Consider the following 19196-nt stretch of genomic DNA (forward strand, 5'->3'; position numbering starts at 1 on the left):
TCCTCAGGAAATGATGTTTCAAAAAATAATAGAATTAGAGGACAGAGCACGTACGGAAAACGTGAGATTTTCAGCTATACCAGAGAAGCTGGAAAGAACAGACTGCATTAAATTTATGAAAGCGCAAATAAGCAACTAGACTGGTATTCCACAGCAGGATTTTATTAGTTGAAAGGGCACATTGTGTGTATGTGCCAAATCTAGCTATAAGAAAGCAGTCTAGACCTTTAATAGTAAGGATGCAATCCTACCAGCAGAAAGAGTTGATTTTGTCAAAACTGTGGCAGAAGGACAAAATACTAAAAGTAGGAGACAGAAGAGTGTTTGCGGAGAATGATTACTCACTGTACACCAGGCAGAAGAGGAGCAAATTCATTCCTCTATTCAGAGAATGTCGAGACGTAGATTCAAAGTGCTGTATCCATCTGTCTTCAAGGTATTTCTTCTTGCATGCTAAGGAGGAAATACAAAAGTTTGCCCAACAAAAACTGAGCTGTGAAATAGAAGGAGACTCGGCTTCTTGTTCCTCTGGTAATACAAATCACAGAGAGACTGCACCTATGAAACCTTTTCCAGTATTTCAATGGAAAATGTTGGCGGGAAGGAAGGAAGCATGAGAGTTGACTAGAAAAATTGAGAGTACGTTGGAAATGAAGCAGAGACAGGATTTGGGTGCTGGAGAACAGTAATAAAATCAGAAACTTAATGAGGGATTATAATGCAATAATTATATTTGTGACGACAGCACAAGAAAATCTAGAAATATTTGACTTTTTCAAAATCTGTTTGCTGTGTGGGGGCTCGAGTATATGCCCTACTTCATGTCATTTATGTTCAGAAAAATGCTTTGGGGAGGGGAAGAGAGGGGAGAACGCTAACTGTAAGTAAAGAAAACACTTTCTTTTCTTAATAGTATTTGTGTTGCATGGTTTTATTTGCATGTTATTTTTGGGTGTAAAGGGGATTGTAAATAGGTGGTGTTTTTATTTTTCTCCCCGCTTCTTTTTTCTTGTGCAGTTTTGAGAAACATAGGCAATGTAATGATCTTAAAAAAAGGAGCCTGGTTAAAGGAGCATGGGAGATTTCAAATTAATATTTTTATTTTTTTCATTCTTGCATGGGGGAAAGACTGATTAAGGACCTTTGTTTTAAGAGACAGAGCAAGTAAATGAAAAAGAATATTGAATATTATAAGGCTTTATTTCTAGCACTTGCAAATATATATACTAAATAGCATTTCTGCAGCTGGTCTTTATGCCTCCATATAGACAATCTGATAAAGAGAACCTGGAGACAGTCTGGTGGAAGGGGATTGTCTGAGGGAAAAGAAAAAAAAAGAACAGAGAAATTGGATAGGACGTAATGTTCCCTGAAACCAATCAGGGGTTTTCCCAGGTGTGACAGCTTTAAAGATAATACAAAACCAATTAGACGAAGTACAGTTCTCTCAGTTTTTTAAATGCAATGGGGATACTAATATAAACAGGTGCTCTTGTTTTTTCTTGTTCACCCTTCTTCTCTCTTTTTCTTTGTTCAGTTTTGAGAAATGTAGGCACTGCAATGGGGAAAAAAGGAAGGGAGGAGATAGGGGGAGAGCAGAAGGGTCTGGTTAAGAAAGTATGACAAAATAAAAACAGTGTGCTTTTTCCCATGCATGCATGCATCGGGAAATGACTGGGTAAAAACCTAGGCAGTATCCAGTAACAACTTTATTACAAAGCATGTAAATGAAAAAGAGCATTGAGTATTGCATTTCTAATAAACAAAGTACCCTTATCAGTTTTGTGTCTGATTTGCATGTTACTAGAAGACAATTTGATACAGAGTAATGGCTTGGACAAAGTGTTTACTGAAAGCATTCAAGTGTTTTCTCAACTGGGAGAGTTATACAGATATACAAAATTAAATAACACTTACTAATAGCACAGGCTGTACCATGGGTCTTAGTATGACTAAACTTTACTTTTTGTTAACTTTAGCCTGTTTGTGTAGCTATCAACTTAGAATGTATGTTCTTATTAGGAAGCAAAACTTCAACATTTCATGATGTACATAGTTTTGTGTGTTACTGTTAAGTTCATAGGCTTTAGGAGGGTTGTTTTTTTTGTGGGGGGGTTCTGTTTGAGGGCTTTCAGAAAAACAAAAAAGTTATGTAAGATATGATAGGCGCAAATGGATATGACAAGAAACAGTATAAAAGACCAACTTGATGAACAGTATATATATATATATATATATATATATATATATATATATGTGCACATGAAAGTTGGAACTAGACATTTAATAAAAGAGCAGGTATATATAAAAGTGGTAATAATAACTATATAAGAAAATGATGACTTCTGTAATGTCTTTCAATCTGAATGGTCTTACAGATTAATATAAAAAAAGAGAGTAGTGAACTATATAAAAAATGCAGAGTGCAAATAGCTATGCTACAGGAGACGCACCTGGGAAGAACAGAACATGTGAATTTGATACAGAAAGGTTTTCAGGATGGTTATTCAGTGGAGTATCTGGGATAAAGGAAAAGAGGAGTACTTATATTAATTGCAAGAAGAGCTCCAATAGTGATAGAGGAGGGAAAAAACATAATAATGGAAGATACGTAGTACTAAGGGACTACTGGATAAGGAAGAATATTACACTGGCATGTATTACATCCCTCCTAAAACTGCTATAATGGAGCTTAAGAAAATTCTGGGAAAAATAATGAGCCTTCAGCAAGGAATATTACTTGTAGGTGGAGATTGGAATTTGGTTTGCAACAGTGAATATGTGTCTGGGGGGGGGGGCTAAAAGGGAAAATATAAACAAAGGAGGGTAGAGTTTTAAAGAAATTTATAAAAATGTTTGGCACGGAAAATGTGAATTCAGTACTTGGAGTTCAGAGTGAATTTACATATTACTCACAGAGATACAAAAACTGGGTTAGGTTAGATAGATTGTATATCTCACAGGAACATTTGCATTTAATTGAAGGTCTTGAAACGCACCCAATAACTACTTCAGATCATGTGCTAATAATAACAAAAATGAAAAATCAAGGTAATGAAATAAAAATGAGACACTGGTGCTTTCCCAACTATTGGTTGAAAAGAGAGAAATTTAAGGAATGGGTTGTGGAATTAATTCAAGAGCTACTAGAGAAGATATAATTATTTTCTGAAAACATAGCTAAGGAGTGGGATAAAATTAAAGTGCAGTTTAAAACTAGGCTGGAAATGAAAGAATGGGAAATATGGTTAACCAGTAACAAGAATTATTTACAGGGGATTGACAAATGTTAACATATTTCAAAATATAGGGACACTCGCAGAACAAGAAAAACAGCAACTGCAGAATGCTAAACAGAATATAAGGGATTACCTCAATAATATGCATAAATTTAGAAAGATTGCTGTTAAGCAACTGTTTTTGATAATTTTAGAGCACAACAACTTTTAACACAATAACTCAGGCAACAGAAAGTGAAAAGGTCAGTCACCAAGCTTAGGGAGCCTATAACAAGGAAGATAACAAGAGACCCTGTAGAAGTATTAGAAATATTTCTGAAATTTTATGAAAATTTGTATAAAGCAGAGAAATATGGAAATCAAGAAAAGGTACGGAAATGTTTATGGAAGAATTAAATATGCCAAAGTTAGAGGTAAATGAGGCTCAATTACTAAAAGGATATGAAGGGATGAGATAAAAATGGCTATTCTTAACCAATGTACAGGAAACTCCCCAGGAATAGATGGTATTCCTGTAGAAGTTTGGAAGTTAGGAGGGGAAAAACTGATGATCTGGAAGTTTTTATTTAACAGTACTTTAAGAGCAGGAGAAGTACCAGCTTCCTGGGCGGTAATACCTAAAGAGGTAAAGATCCATCTGATCCAGCTTCATAGAGGTCCATTTCAATACTAACCCATGAATATAAAGTGTTTATGTCTATTATGGCTAAATGAATGGCAAAAATGATACCAAAATTGATAGATATGGATCAGTGTGGTTTTGTGGAAGGGAGGCAAATATCTGACAATATTAACAGGACACTGGTGATCCAGAGGGAAGCAGAATGTAAGAAAGTACCACTTTTACTGGTGGGTCTTGATGCACAGAAATCATTTGGCTTAGTAGTCTGGGACTTCATGAGCATGGAAATGGAAGCATTTGCTTTCCCTGATGCAATTATAAGGTTGATTTGGAAAAGAAAATAAGGGACCCAGAAATTCAAGGATATACTTAGTATGGAAGCCAGGAAAAGTTGGCTTTATCTGCACATGATATTATTTTATACATGACAAAACCAGAAAGGGACATTACAGTGTTATGGAACATTTTATGACAGTTTCTTCTCGGGATACAAAATTAATGAAGCTAAAAACAAAGGCAATAGCGGTAAATTATGTACCTACACACGAACTGGTCCAACAATATCCATACTTATGGGGATGTGATAAAATGAAGTATTTAGGAGTATGGATTAGAAATGACTCTGGTGTGGCAGTTAAGGATATGTGGGAAGAGACTACAAAATTGAGAAAGTGGAAGTTTTGTTACATGGATACGGATACTAAGCTACAAGCCTTTAAAATGTTTTTAGCCCCTTTTGTCTTATACACAAGTCAGACATATTTTTATTAACCGGGGGAGAAGTTGTGGATAGCAGTAAAAAAAAAAAAAAGTTGAAGGATTGTATCTGGGAAGGGAAAACAGTAAGGGTCAATTGGGATAAGCTGCTTTTACTAACAGAACAAGGTGGACTAGAACTACCTAATTTGAAGGGGTATTTTAGAGCAACACAGTTAAGTCTCTTATAAATAGCACAAGCAGAAAACTATAATTCAAAGTGGAAAGGAATGATGCTGACACAGGGAGGATGCTCAAGAAATAAGGAGAGATTGGGATTTTGGCTGCCGACTCTTAAGGAGAACAACCAAAATCACACATATTACATTCATAAAATACCATGAAGTATTCTAACAGTCAAACCAGCACGAGAATGGAGAAAAGAGATTTTGCTGCTAGGAATGATTACAGTCAGTGATACAGATAATAGGCAAGAGGGGGCTGGAATTTATTGGAGAAAACTGGCAAAAGAACCAAAGTATTGGCAGTAAATAACTAGAAAGGGAAAGGTAATAAAATGGGAAGAGGCCAATAATTTATTGGACTGCAGGTTAAAGACTGTGGTTACAGACTGCCTTCTCTATCAAGGACTGATATCAGAGTATAGGTAAACAGAAATAAGTGGGGTGTTCCTTAATGAAAAACCAGCACTGGTAGAGTTTTTAATAGAACCTAGAACAGAAGCTGCCATTAAAAAAAGAATAACTAGTAGAGCATATAAAAAATTGCATGATAATTATAAGAATCAATAAGAGGAGCTTAGAAAGGGCTGGAAAGAGAGATTGGATAAGGAATAAAAAAGAGACAGTGGGGGGGGTATATGTATATTTCCCAAATATGCAACAAAATCCAGAAGATTTAGGATCTTTGCTTGGAAGTCTTTACACAGGTATTTTTGTATCCCAAGTAGACGCCAACAAAATTTTCCTTGGGTGGATAGCAAATGTTGGAGGTGTGACACGCAAGAAAGAAGTAGCTGGGAACATATTTTTTAGGAGTGTAATGAGCTGGCAAACTTTAGGGATTCCCTTCACATCACTCTGTCGGACATGCTTGGTGAGCAGATTGGACTGACTGGGGAGATTATTTTTTTTTTGCGTTATGATACAAAATCAGAATTGCCTAGACACAGTAAAACCTTGCTGAGTGGTGGTTATGGTGTCTGCAAAAAAAGCAATTACTAGAAAATGGAAATCAAAGTCTAGACTAACTTTACTAGAAGTAATGAATATAGTAACAGAGATAAAATAACTGGAATTGGGATCTTTAGAAAAGGGAAGGAGCAAACTTTGCACACCCTTTACTAAAAGTTGAGGAGTGTGAGTCCTCTGTCAGAGAATGGAAAGCTTTGGAGTAAGTATAACTTAAATTACTTGTGTTAGTTACTTTTGTTATTGGCTGAAGTGACTAAAACATAAAATCATATTTATACAACTATAAAAAAAATAATAAAAAAAACTCACATTTGACTCTTCTTTGTGTCTATCACTTTGTGAAGACAAAAGTCACTGGAAAATGACACAACCTTTGTTCCACAACCACCCCAAAACACATCCTTCTCTGATGAGTATGAAGATTCACTTAAGCAGACCAACGGAGTACTTCTGTTTCCAATATTTACTATCTTCAAGGGTGCTGCATCATTACACTGTAAAATACAAACTACATATTAAAAACAATATAAATTGCTTGACGTTGTTTTCATCTAACACAAAACATACTAAAATTCAGATGTTTCCAGAATACCTGAAGTTTGAGCAAATAAAAATACATGTTAATTTAATGATGACTACATTTATTTGGTTTTGTGTTACTTAGCATATGAATCTTCTACAGTGGTATTACAACTAAGGACAAACTAACGTCCTATGTCTAGTACACAGTAGAAACAGGTCATTCAAACTCTGGAAGGGTTCACTTTGAGATACACTCACTAATATCATGCACAGTGTTTTGGTCCCACAAAGATTTCTCTGTAACTTTTTATAATGTTTATGAGGATGCCTATAAATTACACAGACACCTATGCCTTTATAAGATATGCAGCATGCACTCCCCAGAATCATTGCACTGCATTTCTTAAAGTTGTACTGACATACGTTACATCACTCTTTTTACAGAAAAATAAAAATATTTACGATGTGGGTATTGATAACTTTATAAAGGTACTGAATATTTAAATTACTTTTACAGTACAACATCCCACATGTTAACTTTACATTATGAAAATACGCTAAAAATGACAAATTATTTTCATTTATAAAAATCAGCAAGAAACAAGTTGGCAAAGAAATTGCAAAGGGTCTAGTATTTGGTTATGGTTATACAGTAAAATATCTTGTTTGCTGCCAACAGAAACCCAAAACGTAGATATCTCAGTACAGGAACTGAAGATGAATTGAAAGAAAAGTCTGAAGTAAAAAGTCAGTTCAAGACAGTAAACACAGAAGCTTATAAGCAGTATTAGCATAGAAACAGAGCATAACATGAGTACAGAAGGGGAGTTAAGTAGAAGACTGTAGATTACTGTGTCTATTTCTCCTAGTGTGGAACAGAAAGTGCATGTAAAGATGGATTCTTTACAACAGGTATCCATAAGCCAAGAGTAAAACTGAAATACACAGTAGTGAAAGAGCAGCATTAGGAAGAAAAAAATGATATGACTGGTATCCACCCAACCTAAGGTAAAGGGAAGGGTTACCTAAATGAAAACAAGTACTCAAAAGGCATACACTAACAGCCAAAAAAATTAAAGCTGAAAGTAATTTTAGTTTAAAGCTATCTTTTGCTAAAGAAGTCATTTGAGAAGTTATAGAATGAGTGTTTTGGGAAGAAGCTATACCTTTCACCTTGAGGCATGTTACTGAAGGAAGTAATCCTCAGTTACTGGACTTGCAAGTAAGTCACATGAACTTTAAAAAGACACAGTGGGAAGACTATACTTTACATAGGACAAGAAAAAGAAAGACAGTATGATGTTTCCATTAAAAGAGGAAACAACTCTGCATCATTTATTAGTGCAAAACCTTAGAGAAGACTAGTAACAAAACAAGCAAATAGTCATGTGTTAGGAAGTCACTTGGGGCTGAACCAAACTAAGGCAAGAACATCAGCTAGACTTTAGCAGACAGGCATAATGAAAGAGACAAAACTCATTTACTTATTGTCCAGAATGCCAGAAGACAGCACCCTAATCTGAATATAAAACTCTCTTGCACCCTATGCCGGTCAGAGATGTACCATTTAAACATATTCCAATGGATATTGTGAGGACATTAATAAAATTCAACAAAGGATATAAGTATATTTTAGTCATAGTTTACTATGCTACAGAACTTCCAGAAGCAGTACCACTATGCAAAACTAATGTCTCGCCTACTTTCAGGGAGCTTGTACTTTTATTACTTTTATTCTCCAGAGTGGGCATCCTTAAGGAAATACCTACTGACACCCTTTATATCAAGATTACTACATCACTTATGTTGCTTTAAAATGCAAGTCCAGTAACCCAGACTAACCCTCTAGTTCTGCTAATATTATCTCCACCTCCTACAAAATTTCCTATATTTCATTCCATACTTCTTGCTACAGAGTTGGAACTGGTGAACACACTCGAACATACTAATGTATTTCTTCCTTCTGACTATCACAAAACATATCAGTTCATAATTCTATAATCACCTTCTATGACTGGTATTAGTGTAAATATTTTAACATATACCTGTATAATCCCTTCATTTAATGTAATACCAACTTTTATCTCTATTTTTATTATGCTTCCTGCATTTTTATTGTACTATTATCGTTTACTATGTAACATCTATGACTTACATCTTGGTATTGTTTTGTATTGTAATGTAATTTCCTATTTAAAATCAAATTGTTTACTACTGGAGCTTTTCTCCCCGGGCCTCTACTGAAAATGGAAATATATCCAGTTAGACTAGCCCGGTAAACAAATGTAAAATAAAATAAAATAAATAAATAAATAAAAACAGTAGAAGCCATCAGTCTGTCATCTGCAGAGTGAAGCATCATCAGAGAGGTTTAATAAAGTGCTGGCAGCATGTTAAGGAAAGCTACCAAAACATGGACAAACCTGGGAGAATATATTTTCCTACTTATTGTTTGTAATCAGAAAAGTGCAACAAGCTTCAGCTGGTTTCACATTATCTGAATTCAGTAGGGTAGGTATCTAATAGTGCTGCTTGGCTTTGCTAAGGAAACTAGGGAAAAGAAAGAAACAGAAGTTATGTACTTACCATAACTTGGCATCTGTGTTGTTCAATCTCCTTATCCATCATGAATAGGTCTTCGGATCCATCCTTGGATCCAACTCGGCCATTTCTTCTAGACATATGATCCAAGCCTCAAAATTCTCCCTCTCCCATAATGCCTTACTCCTCTTCACACCCTCAGACTGAGCTTGCCACCCCTTCCTAAATCTAGTCAAGACCATAGTACCAGACGGACAAAGAAAGGGACCAACTGGAGCCCAAACTAGGAACAAGTGGGTTCCTTTAGCCACTATATTGTTCTTAGCTGTAAAGGAAGGGGGAAGGAGGGTGGGATGTGAACCGGACAACATGGATGCCAAGTTATGGTAAGTACATAACTTCTAATCTGACATTTTCCATTTCATTATGCATCACAAATGGGTCAGAGCCCCCAGCTACAGAAACTCTGGAAGGACCTCAAGGAAGGATATGCCTGAGCATTGCAGAACCAAAGGATGCTCCGCTTCTGGAAATAATGACGGACTTGTAATGAGACAGAAAGGCATGAACTGTGGACCAAGTAGCTGCAGCACAAATTTCATCAATATAAGCCCTTGTAGAGAAGGTAGATGAAGTAGACACAGACCTTGTAAAGTGAGCTTTAATTGGATAGGGAAGTTGTTTGCCTTGTTGAGAGTAAACTGTAGAAATACAATCCATAATCCATTTGGCTAAGGAAATCTTGGATACAGTGTGACCTAACCTATTTGGAGAAAAGGCAACAGACAATTGTTCAGATTTCCTGCGAGATCTAGTTCTGTGTAAGTAAAAACACAACTGTCTGTGAACATCCAATGAATGCAGCATGTATTCACCTTTACTGGAGTAATTGGGAAAGAAAACAGGTAAGTGAATAGTCTGGTTAATGTTTGCCTCTGATGCGACCTTTGGTAAGAAGGATGGATTCATTCTAAGTGACTCTATCGCTGAAGAAAGTTATATATGGTGGTTGAGGGGACAAAGCTTACAATTCTGACACTTCTAGCTGAAGTAATGGCCACTAGGAAAGCAGCCTTCCAAGATAAAAACTTTAATTCACATGAGCCAGTAGGTTCAAATGGTTTTGGATAAGCCCTTGAAGTACCAAGGTGAGATACCAAGGAGGGAAAGAATCTTTTATAGGATGCCTGAGATGAAAAACCCCTTTCATAAAAGCCCGACATAGTTTAGTAGTGGAAACAGTAGAGGGAAATCTGTTGCCCTTCCCTACATGGAAAGTCATGACTGCCACCAGTCGCAACTTCAAAGTGGAAAAACTAGCTCAGTGTAGGAAAAGTGAGCCAAGAAATGAAAAGATATCTGGAAGTGAAGCAGAAAAGGGGTTGATATTCCTCTGCAAAGCTCAAATGGAAATTCTCTTCCATTTACTATGATATACTTTCTTGGTGGAAGACTTCTCAGAAACAAGAATAATTTTTCGAACCGGGGAGGCTAGCCTGGACTTTTGTAGACTCACTGGAAGTGGAGAAACCAAGCGGTTAGTCTCAGGGATCGAAGATTGGGAATCTGCCATTCCAATGGATAGGAAATCAGATCCTGTCTGGGATCCAGTATCCATGGATGATATTTGCTGTGAGATTGCAGGAAGGGGAACCATAACTAGCGAGGTCAGTAAGGGGCAATGTGGATTAAATTGGTCTTTAACCTGTTGTCTTTATGTAGAATTTGGGTATCAGGGGAATCGGAGAGTAAGTATAGAGGAGACCCGGGAGCCAATCATGGACTATTGCATCACTGGGTGACTCCCCAATGGGAAAATCAGAGTAAAGTACTTGCTGAATTTGTTGTTTATGGGAGAGGCAAAAATGTCACAGCAAGGCTGGCCCCAGTGGCTGAAGTTCTGATTTGCTACTGACTGGTTCAGGGAACACTTGTGTAGACTTAAGATTGATCTGCTCAGTCTGTCCTCCAGAATGTTGAACTTCCCTGGAATGTACATTGCATTGAGAAAGCAGTATGAAGAAATCACCCATTCCCAAACCTCTATGGCCTCCCTGCACAAGGGGTATGAGCGGGATCCCCCCTGCTTGTTGATGTACCAAGCCACTGACATATTGTCCGTCAGAACTGCAACTGTCCCCCCAGGAAGGCAGGCCTGAAAGACAAGACTTGAAACATGAGAAGGACCACCCTCATCTCCAGTACATTTATTTGCAATTTGGTCTCTGTCATGGACCATGTGCTTTGGATCGTGTTCCAATGGAAATGCCCACCCTCCCCAACAGGGAGGTGTCCGTGGTCAGCGTAGGAGGGGGAAGAATGAAAGGTCTTCCGAGATGAAGGTCATCTGTAAGGATCCAGTGTTCCAGAAGATGTCTGCAAATCGGAGCTAGCCTAACTGGGACTGACAATGGATGGTGCCAAATGGACCATTGTACTGCTAGGGTCCACTGTAGAACTTGCATGAAGAACCTGGCTAGGGCCACTATAAAAATGGCAGCTGACATAGATCCTAAGGCCATAAGGACCAGTCAAAGCTGACGGTGCCGAGGTGTTTAGAAAAATCTGACTCTGCTGTCTCATAGACCTTATTATCTAGGGGGTAGAGCTGCTATTTGTGTGATGGTCTTCAACTGCATTCCTATGAATTTGATTCCCTGTACAGGAGCCATCTTGGATTTCACTGTGATCACTGTAATTTCCAGGTGATGGAACAGGTGCAGCATAACCTGGAATCGGGGGTTGGTATTTTTTTGGATCCAGAATGGGTCAGAGAAGGCAAGATCCACAGCTGGATCTGAGCTTTGAAAAAACTCATCACCTGATCTATATCAGAGTGGGACAGCTAAGAGGATCTAGAGGAGACAGGGGAATGGGTCGGTCTGACTGGTGACAGGCTGGGTCAGATGGCCAGGACAGGTGAATGAGATTTATTCCGATGATGAGTAGGTCTCCAAGACTTCCGATTCCAGTGTGTCTGACCCGACAGAGTCCACTTTGGAGATGAGGAGCTGTGGATCCGAATAGTCTCCACTGGCTCTGACTGACTGCTCAGACCTGAAGTCTGAGGGTCTGGCAGAGAGGTCACGTTAATTGATGCTGGCAGTGTTGGATCCAAGAGGCCTCTTAGATCTGGATAGAAGCGAGAGCAGGAGAGATCTGTGGAAGATGAACCTGATAGTCTCCTGCGCTTCTTGGGAGCAGAAGCCATTGTCCCCTCAGAAACTGAGGGGGCACGCTTCTTTGAGACAGGGATCTGGGCTCCAGAAACCGAAAGAAGACCTCTCAGTATAGCCATGTTTCGTCGGCAAGGGGCTGAGGATTGAAGGCTGAGCAAATATCACACGGCTTCTTCAAATGCCCCAAACCCAAGCAATACACACACCTCTTGTGGGCATCTGATTGGGGAATCTTATGCCCACAAAAGGAACACCTCTTAAAACCAGAGGGTTTGTAAGAACCCACCTGCTTGACAGCCATGCTTGCTATCATACACATAAGCACAAAACTCGCACAAGCACACAATACACTCCAAGCTACTAAATGAAAAGAAACAGGGAATTTTTTTTTTTTTTTTTGGTAGGAAAGGAGAAAGACAGATAGGGAAAAGGAAAAGAAGAGGTGGAAGGCAGGAAAAAACCCTAATGCCAGTGAAAACTAATGCACAGGCAAAAGATACCTTAGAAGGGAGGGGAGGTTAACATTAAAGGAAAAGAAATACTTTAAGACTAACTGGGAGAGAAAATTAGCTTATGGGACCTACAGAAACAACAGAAAAAAAATCACTTATCTGAAAGGAGGCTCAGAATTGCGCCTGTGCTGGAAGGAGGCAAATGAGATTTGAGGGTTTGAAGAGGAGTGAGGCATTGTGGGAGAGGGAGGAGTTTGATGCTTGGATTGTATGTCTGGAAGAAATGGCCAAGTTAAATCCGAGGACAGATCATCAGAAGACCTATTTGTGATGCATAATGAAATGGACAACATCAGATAATCATTTAACAGTGGAATAAAACACTGTATCAGTCTGTAGGACACCTTAAAGCTGGTAATAAGGCAGTACATGCAAGCAGCCCAGGAAATGTAATGAATTTATAATAATTATGCCCAGAATTTAACCCAGGATGTTAGGTAGTAGCGTTAGTGTCCTCAATGCAAAACAAATTTCTGGACAAACAGCAAGGGGCATTTGAGGTGACAGAATCAATGCAGTAAACTGGCTATACAGCCAGGAAAGGGAAGTTTTGAGCAAATTTACCACATTCTGCAGAAAACTTAGAAGCTGAAGTTCGTATGAGAAAGTCCATGGTGCCTCTATCTAAATTACTGCAAGCTAGCGAAATCCTTACCAAATCCAAAAGCAGGAATTAAGAAAATTTTGGTTAAGAAATAAAGGAGTGTTTTCAGACATGGCTTGGAAAACTAGAAATGATACTTGCAGTAAAAGTTATGCTATGACCTTAAAAATGCCATAGAGAAAAAAGTTAGTAAGAGAAGAATTTAAGAAAATGCTTAAATTACATGACTAAAGAGTCATACAGTGATTAGTGTACCTCAATAGTGCTAGCCTATAAGCCTGATGTAAATATCAGATTGTGTAATGTCTTTTTGCAGTTTGAAAGGTGTCACATGCCAAACTGATGGACTAATACAAAATGTAGACAAGGCTTGACAACATTAGGACTTGACAAAGGGATACTGGCAGGAGCCACTCACGTCTTGCACAAAAGAAAAAAAAAACAGCTGCTGTAACCCCTTACTGTGCTACTATCTAGCTAACTTGGAGCCTCAGAGATCTTTCAGAGGCTGATGGATAGAATGCTGAACACTCGCTCCCCCTATGTTGCGGCATACTTAGATGACATGGTCATTCATTTAGTAAACAGGAAGTCAAACTTGCCAAAAGTACTTGCTGTGTGTTAGAATCCATATGACAGATAGGCTTGACTCTAAATGCTAAGAAATGTAACCTGAGTATGATGGAAATCAAGTATTTACAATACCTTACAGAAAGAGGAGTGGTAAGAGGACAACTGAAACACAAATTCCATAAAAAACTGACCTGTATCCTCCTTTAAAAGACAGGTAAAGGTTTTTCTTGGAATAGTTGGGCACTAGAGAAAGTGTAGTGCCAGTGGCTTAACAGGTATAACAGTTGCCTTTGGTGCTGGAAGGTGAGATGGCTGTGAGTTCTTTTTCCACACCAGGTACTTAGATTAATTTTCCAATACTCACACTGCAGTGCAGAATAAGGGAACTGCTGTACTGAGTAAGCTGTTCTTTGGATGAAACACTAAACCAAGGTCCCAGCTGCTTGAGCACATGGTATCTCGGGTGGATGCAAAAGGTCATACAGCACTTATCAATAAAAGGGTATGGAATTCCCCAGTATCCTGGCAAAAATTCCCAAGTCAATATAAATAATATCTCGTGTATTAATTTACAGATAGATATATATCCATATTACAGACATATGTGTATGCAGCTATATCTATCAGTCTATATATACATGTACACAAATAAATACACGCACACACACACACACACACACACACACACACACACACACACACATCCATATATATATATATATATATATATATATATATATATATATATATATATACACATACACACACACACACAGACATCTATATATATATATATATATATATATATATATATATATATATACACACACACACACACACAGATATACACATATATATATATATATATATATATATATATATATATACATATATATGGTGGTGGTGCTGCAGTAGCGTTGTCGCCTCACAGTTAGACGTTGCCCATTTGATTCTCAGTTAGAGCGTCTTCTGTGTAGCAACATGCGTGAAAGGGCGTTCCTTCGTTGAAGGTTGTGCGTTAGGCCCGGCAAGCCAGTACGTAAAAATCTACTGCCATTCATTAGCGGACCGGAGTTCTGCTGTGGCGACCCCAACTGGGAAAAGCCGAAAGACACAAACATATATATACATACACACACACACACACACACACACATTTTTATATTTATTTATTTACATGTGTTAACCGGGTAGAGTCCGGCTGGGCAAGTAGCCCATTTTCAGTGGAGACCCAGGGAGATAAGCTCCATAACAATAGTACAAAAAGATTACAAACATTTTTAAAAGATTTACAAACAATATAGAAAAAGTTTAACAGTTGCCAACAATCACAATTTACAAAAAGGGGAATAAAACAGAAAACATTACATTTCTTAAGCCTTACTACAGACAGTAATATGAAACATGAGATATATAACTAAAAACCATTGTGGTATTTTTATATATATATATATATATATATATATAGTACTCACATACATATAGATATATATGGGTCTACTTTATAAGAAAGAAATTTCACTTACCCAAAACCCATAACATCGAGACACAAAAGCCAACAGCACCAGCACACCGATGCCCTGGAACACTGACTTACCACTCCAGGTAAGTAACTGCTCGGCCATCCTAAATAAAAATGTAAACCGAAGAAAAGCAAACCCACCCATAGGGGGGTTTCATCCCCCATCCACGTCCCCCACATCCCCCCTAACTAAATATACCAACTCCAAGATCACACTACCATGGGGGTAAGGGGCAAAGTTCAGCGGGATGGCCAAGCAGTTACTTACCTGGAGTGGAAAGTCGGTGTTCCAGGATCCCGGTGTTGTGCGGTTGTCGGCCTTTTCGTCTCAGCATTTTAAGAGTTGGGTAAGTGAACCTTCAGTAGTGGAATCCAAAAGACAGAAAATAGGGATATGTCACAGTTAACATCACTTACACAGGGTGTTTTGTTGGGAGGGCAGAAGGCCTAGGCTGATACAAAAGGTTAGTGAGTGTATGCAAGTAAAAAAGAGATGCATGCAAAGACAAAAAAGCCAAGAGTCCAACCATTCAAAAGACTAAAATGACAGTTTACTATGACAAAGCAACAACAAAGCTTTTGAATCTTCAGAATCCTTTATCAATGCCTCATGTAATTAATTAAAAGCATGTGTCTATATACTAAATGCAAACCAGATTTCAAATGCGCATCACATGCCTAAAATCAAATAAAATAATTCTTATAAAAATGTATATATATATATATATATATATATATATATATATATATATATATATACATGTACTACTGCCCAAAAAAATTCTCTCATTTCCATAACAACTTAATAAATACTTTTATAAAATGATAATTACAAAAAGGCTATATAGAGAATATATATATAGAAAGAAGAAGGCATGAGTATAAAACTGAGACACACAAAAACATTTAAAAGTGCACAGGCATGCATACAAATGCACATATATACAACATATACGAAAAACTGTAATATATGGTTAATGCTATTCTTATTATTCAAAACAGGTGTAGTGTCAGCTCTGAAAAAAAGTTTACCCATTTATACTCTGCCAACTCTGTTAAATTAATTATGTTCCCTCCTCTCTTCAGTTTAAGTACTCTTTGCAATACTCTAAATTTAAAGGTGTGTTCTTCACCAAAATGAATAATGTGCTTGCTAAGTGCACTGGTGTCAATGCGTCTACGTATCTCAGAAAGGTGTGAACTTGTTCTCTCCTTTAACTTCTGGTTGGTTTTACCTAAGTAAAAACATTGACATGCTTCACAATTAGTAAAACAGACCACATTCTCAGTGCTACAGGTGGCAATAGTAGTAAACTTAGATATTTTCCAAGTAATGGGATGCGTAAACTCATTATTCAGATTAATATGACATCAATAAATGCAATTATAATATGGAACTGTGGCCTGTTTACTTAGCATAGAATATATATTTTTCAAATGAAAAACTTGGTCTTTGTAACAAAGATATTGTTTTAAATTTCTTTCTCTCCTGAAAACAAAAATGGGGTCTATCCCCCACTAATTCCTTGAGTTCAGAGTTTGACTGTAATTGTTTATATAACCTGTCTAATCAAATTTGCAAGCATGTTATATTTGGTGACATTCCTCATAGAATAATTCTTTTTTACATTAGCTTTTCCAGTACCATTTCCATCGAAAAGTGTATAAAGATTAGAAGGTGTACAGAAATTGGAGAAATTAGGTGCTCCCAAATTTTGATGATGGGCTAGCACAAATTCCTTATTGGTTTCTAGAATTTCAGGTTTATAACCTGTAAGCTTAAAATCTACAGTAATACTTTGCAGTTCTTCCAGAAAGCTTTCATTCATAGTATTAAGCCTATGCACAACACTGTTACATACATATTTGAGGTGCATGCTATTATAGTGAACGTACCAAGTAGACTGCACATTTTTCCTATGTATCTTAGTATTAAATCACCCATCTTTGAACATAATATTTACATCAAGAAAATGTATCTTCTCAAAAGATGTATCAACATTAAATGTTAAAAATTCCGTAATCTTCTGCAAGTCAGAGACAAAATGATGGAATGTATCACCATTACCAGCCCAAAGGAGAAAGGTGTCATCCACAAAATGTAAAGTACTAAACCATCATTGACATAAGAGGGACCACTGACAGAAAGATATATTTCTTCCTATCTATCAAGCACTAAATTAGCATAGCTACTGGCAGTTGGTGTACCAATAGCTACACCTAACAACTGGTGAAAAAGTTCATCACTGAACATAAAAATGTTGCTATTTAAAACTACGTCTAGCACAGAATAGCGCATTTCAATTTTCTCACCAGAGAAGTTACTATGCTTGACCATAAATTCCCTCGTATACTGAATGCTTACAGTGCAATGAAAAAGTATTTGCCCCCTTCCTGATTTCTTATTTCTTGGCATGTTTGTCACACTTAAATGTCTCAGATCAGCAAACAAATTTAAATATTAGACACAGATAACCCAAGTAAACACAAAATGCAGTTTTTAAGTGATGACTTTATATATTAAGGAAAAAAAACTATCCAAACCTACATAGTCCTATGTGACAAAGTAATTGCCCCCCTTGTTAAATCATGGAGTAACTGTGGTTAATCACATTTTTGGGAAAGGTGAGTTCAATTTCACTAGCCACACCCAGCCGTGATTACTGCCAGACCTGTTGATCACTTTGTCAGACAAAGTGAAGTAGGCCAAAGGATCCCAAAAAGCAAGACATCATGCCGCAATCTAAAGAAATTCCAGAACAGATGAGAAACAACGTAACTGACATCTATTAGTCTGGAAAATGTTGCAAAACCATTTCTAAAGCTTTGGGACTCCAGCAAACCATGGTGAGAGCCATTATCCACAAATGGAGAAAACATGGAGCAGTGGTCAACCTTCCCAGGAGTGGCCAGCCTACAAAAATTATCCCAACAGCGCAGCGACGACTCATCCAAGAGGTCACAAAAGAACCCAGAACAACATCTAGAGAACTACAGGCCTCACTTGCTTCAGCTAAGGTCAGTGCTCCTGACTCAACCATAAGAAAGACACTGGGCAAAAATGGCAGGCATGGCAGAGTTCCAAGGTGAAAACCACTGCTGACAAAAAAGAACATAAAGGCTTGTCTCACTTTTGCCAAAAAACATCTTGATGATCCCCAAGACTTTTGGGAAAATATTCTGTGGACTGATGAAACAAAAGTTGAACTTTTTGGGAGGTGTGCATCCCGTTACATCTGGTATAAAAGTAACACAGCATTTCAGAAAAAGAACATCATGCCAACAGTCAAACATGGTGGTGGTAGTATGATGGTCTGGGGCTGCTTCTGGAACTGGACGACTTGCTGTGATTGATGGAACCATGAATTCTGCTCTCTACCAAAAAAATGCTGAAGCAGAATGTCTGGCCATCAGTTCGTGACCTCAAGCTGAACTGCACTTGGGTTCTGCAGCAGGACAATTATTCAAAACACACCAGCAAGTCCACCTCTGAATGGCTAAAAAAAAAAAAAAAAAAAAAAAACCACAAAATGAAGGTTTTGGAGTGGTCTAGTCAAAGTCCGGACTTGAATCTAATTGAGATGCTGTGGCATGACCTTAAAAAGGTGGTTCATGCTCGGAAACCCTCCAATATGGCTGAATTAAAACAATTCTGCAAAGAAGAGTGGGCAAAAATTCCTCAACAGCAATGTGAAAGACTCATTGCCAGTTATTGCAAATGCTTGACTGCAGTTCTTGCCGCTAAGGGTGGCACAACCAGTTATTAGGTTTAGGGGCAATGACTTTTTCACATAGAACCATGTAGGTTTGGATATTTTTTTTTCCTTAATAAATAAAATCATCACTTAAAAATTGCATTTTTTGTTTACTTGATTTATCTTTGTCTAATATTTAAATTTGTTTGCTAATCTGAGACATTTAAGTGTGACAAACATGCCAAGAAATAAGAAATCAGGAAGGGGGCAAATACTT

The 19196-nt window shown here is 37.6% G+C and overlaps 1 protein-coding gene across 1 annotated transcript in view; it reads right to left on the bottom strand.

The window, feature by feature from the left end:
* Window positions 1-19196, bottom strand: part of LOC122815022 (leucine-rich repeat serine/threonine-protein kinase 2-like) — a 2570681-nt gene that overhangs the window by 482915 nt on the left and 2068570 nt on the right. The window contains 1 exon segment of the mRNA XM_044087274.1: window positions 6081-6265. Coding sequence (XP_043943209.1) covers window positions 6081-6265 — 185 coding nt within the window.

This window comes from Protopterus annectens, chromosome 11.part0 (assembly GCF_019279795.1).
Source record: "Protopterus annectens isolate FY-2018-M chromosome 11.part0, PAN1.0, whole genome shotgun sequence".
In the NCBI taxonomy this organism is placed as follows: Eukaryota; Metazoa; Chordata; order Ceratodontiformes; family Protopteridae; genus Protopterus; species Protopterus annectens.